The sequence below is a fragment of the Protobothrops mucrosquamatus genome, unplaced genomic scaffold (genome assembly GCF_001527695.2).
Source record: "Protobothrops mucrosquamatus isolate PMUCROS unplaced genomic scaffold, P.Mucros_1.0 scaffold3133, whole genome shotgun sequence".
Classification (NCBI taxonomy): Eukaryota; Metazoa; Chordata; class Lepidosauria; order Squamata; family Viperidae; genus Protobothrops; species Protobothrops mucrosquamatus.
Genome location: NW_015389134.1, coordinates 5,272 through 7,094, shown reverse-complemented (window position 1 = coordinate 7,094; position 1,823 = coordinate 5,272). Strand labels below are relative to the sequence as shown.

At 55.8% G+C, this 1,823-nt stretch overlaps 1 protein-coding gene across 1 annotated transcript in view; it reads left to right on the top strand.

Annotated features, from left to right (window-relative positions):
* LOC107297076 (neurogenic locus notch homolog protein 1-like) overlaps positions 1-1,823 on the top strand; it is a gene marked incomplete at both ends in the record, with an annotated part of 83,538 nt that overhangs the window by 76,751 nt on the left and 4,964 nt on the right. Inside the window, 2 exons of the mRNA XM_015826434.1 lie at positions 824-1,008; positions 1,235-1,367. Of these exons, the coding sequence (XP_015681920.1) occupies positions 824-1,008; positions 1,235-1,367 (318 nt within the window). The remainder of the gene's footprint in view (positions 1-823; positions 1,009-1,234; positions 1,368-1,823) is intronic.

Genomic DNA, 1,823 nt, shown 5'->3' with positions numbered 1-1,823 from the left:
GTCGATCGACCATTTCACGGGGGTCGCCAAGCAAGGCTGTCCGCCATTTTTTTTGTCCGCCATTTTTCCCCCCTTTTCCGGCGGGTGCCTTACCTCCCTTGGGCTGGGCCAGCTGGTGGTCGGCCTGCTCCGTCTCTGCCGCTTGCCAGCTACGCCTCGGCCGGCGCAGGGGGCGGAACCACGCATGCGTGGCGCTCCCGGGCAGGGAAAGTCCTTGACTTACGACCGGTTTAGTCCTCGACTTACGACCGGTTTAGTCCTCGACTTACGACCGGTTGGGGTCGCGGCATTAAAAAGGTTGAGAACCACTGCTTTACAGTAATATTAGTACTCCTATAGACATATAGTTCTTGAGCTTTGCTCGCTATTTATAATATAATGTTAACACTTTTCCCCTTATTTCTGTATATTTATTTATCTTTTAAATATACATTTGTCTATAATCTTATGTTTTATTCTCACACTATACATTTGTCTTGGCTGCCCTCTTGTCATCTATCCGATCGTAAAATTGTTCCCAGATTTTGTAGTGCTTAGTTTCACTTTTATCCTTGAGTTCCAATGTAAGTCTATCCAGGCAACTCGCTTTGAGGTCAATCCTCCTGTCTCCACCGTTGGGCGAGGCGGCGAGGGGCCAGAGGAAGGAATGGAGAGGATGGGGGTGGCCTGGGCCGGAGACCACAAAAAGTGCAAGGAGAGGAAGAAAGGGTTTGTCCAGACTTGGGACTGGACACTGTGTTTTGGTCCTTGTCCTGCCCCTGCCTACCTGCTCCGTCCAGGCCTGCCACACGTGTCTAATGGCCTCCCTCTGCGGCTCTTCCAGGGCTGGACGTTACCCGCCTGTGCAGAAACTCCGGGCTCTGCGTGGACAGGGGCAACACCCACCTCTGCCATTGCCAGCCTGGGTACACGGGCAGTTACTGTGAAGAGCAAGTGGACGAGTGCTCCCCGAACCCTTGCCAGAACGGGGCGACCTGCACGGACTACCTGGGCGGCTATTCCTGCGAGGTAGGCTTTCCCGCCCAGGAAGGATACGGGCTAGTGGGCTTCCGTGGCTGCAGGGGAGGATTGCAACCTGCCACCCAGGGCCAGGTTGGGAAGGTGCCTGGCCAGGGACACAGGGCCCTTCCTCCCTTTCCCAGCTAATGCTCAAAGCCAGATGCCCCGGCCCTGCTTGTGGCAGGACCGCCCGGCTTCCCTGCATGCTCAGAGGCGTCTGCTTGTCCCTTTGCAGTGCGTGGCCGGCTACCATGGCAGGAACTGCTCGGAGGAGATCAAGGAGTGCCTTTCCTACCCCTGCCAAAATGGCGGAACCTGCATCGACCTGCTCAACACCTACAAGTGCTCTTGTCCCCGTGGAACTCAAGGTAAGAGACTCGAGCAGGGCCGGCAGGGAGAAAGGATCTTCCACCCAAAACAGATCCAGAGCCTCGCTCAGCTCAGCTCCAAATGGGCTCCTGCAGAAGCGGTCAGAAAAAATCGAGCCTAAAGGGGCAGGACTCAGCCACACGGTTGTGCCCACCATCTTGACTTTTCTGACCCTGCCCCGATGGCAGGAGTAGGCAACCTTGGCTCTTTTATGACTGGTGGACTTCAACTCCCAGAATTCCTGAGCCAGCCATGCTGAGGGGAAAGGGAGAGGCTTCCAAGCTGAGCCATGCGGGCTCAGGAATTCTGGGAGTTGAAGTCCAGGAGTCATGAAGGGGCCATAGTTCCCCCATGCTGGCTCAGGAATTCTGGGAGTTGAAGTCCAGGAGTCATGAAGGGGCCATAGTTCCCCCATGCTGGCTCAGGAATTCTGGGAGTTGAAGCCCGTGAGTCAT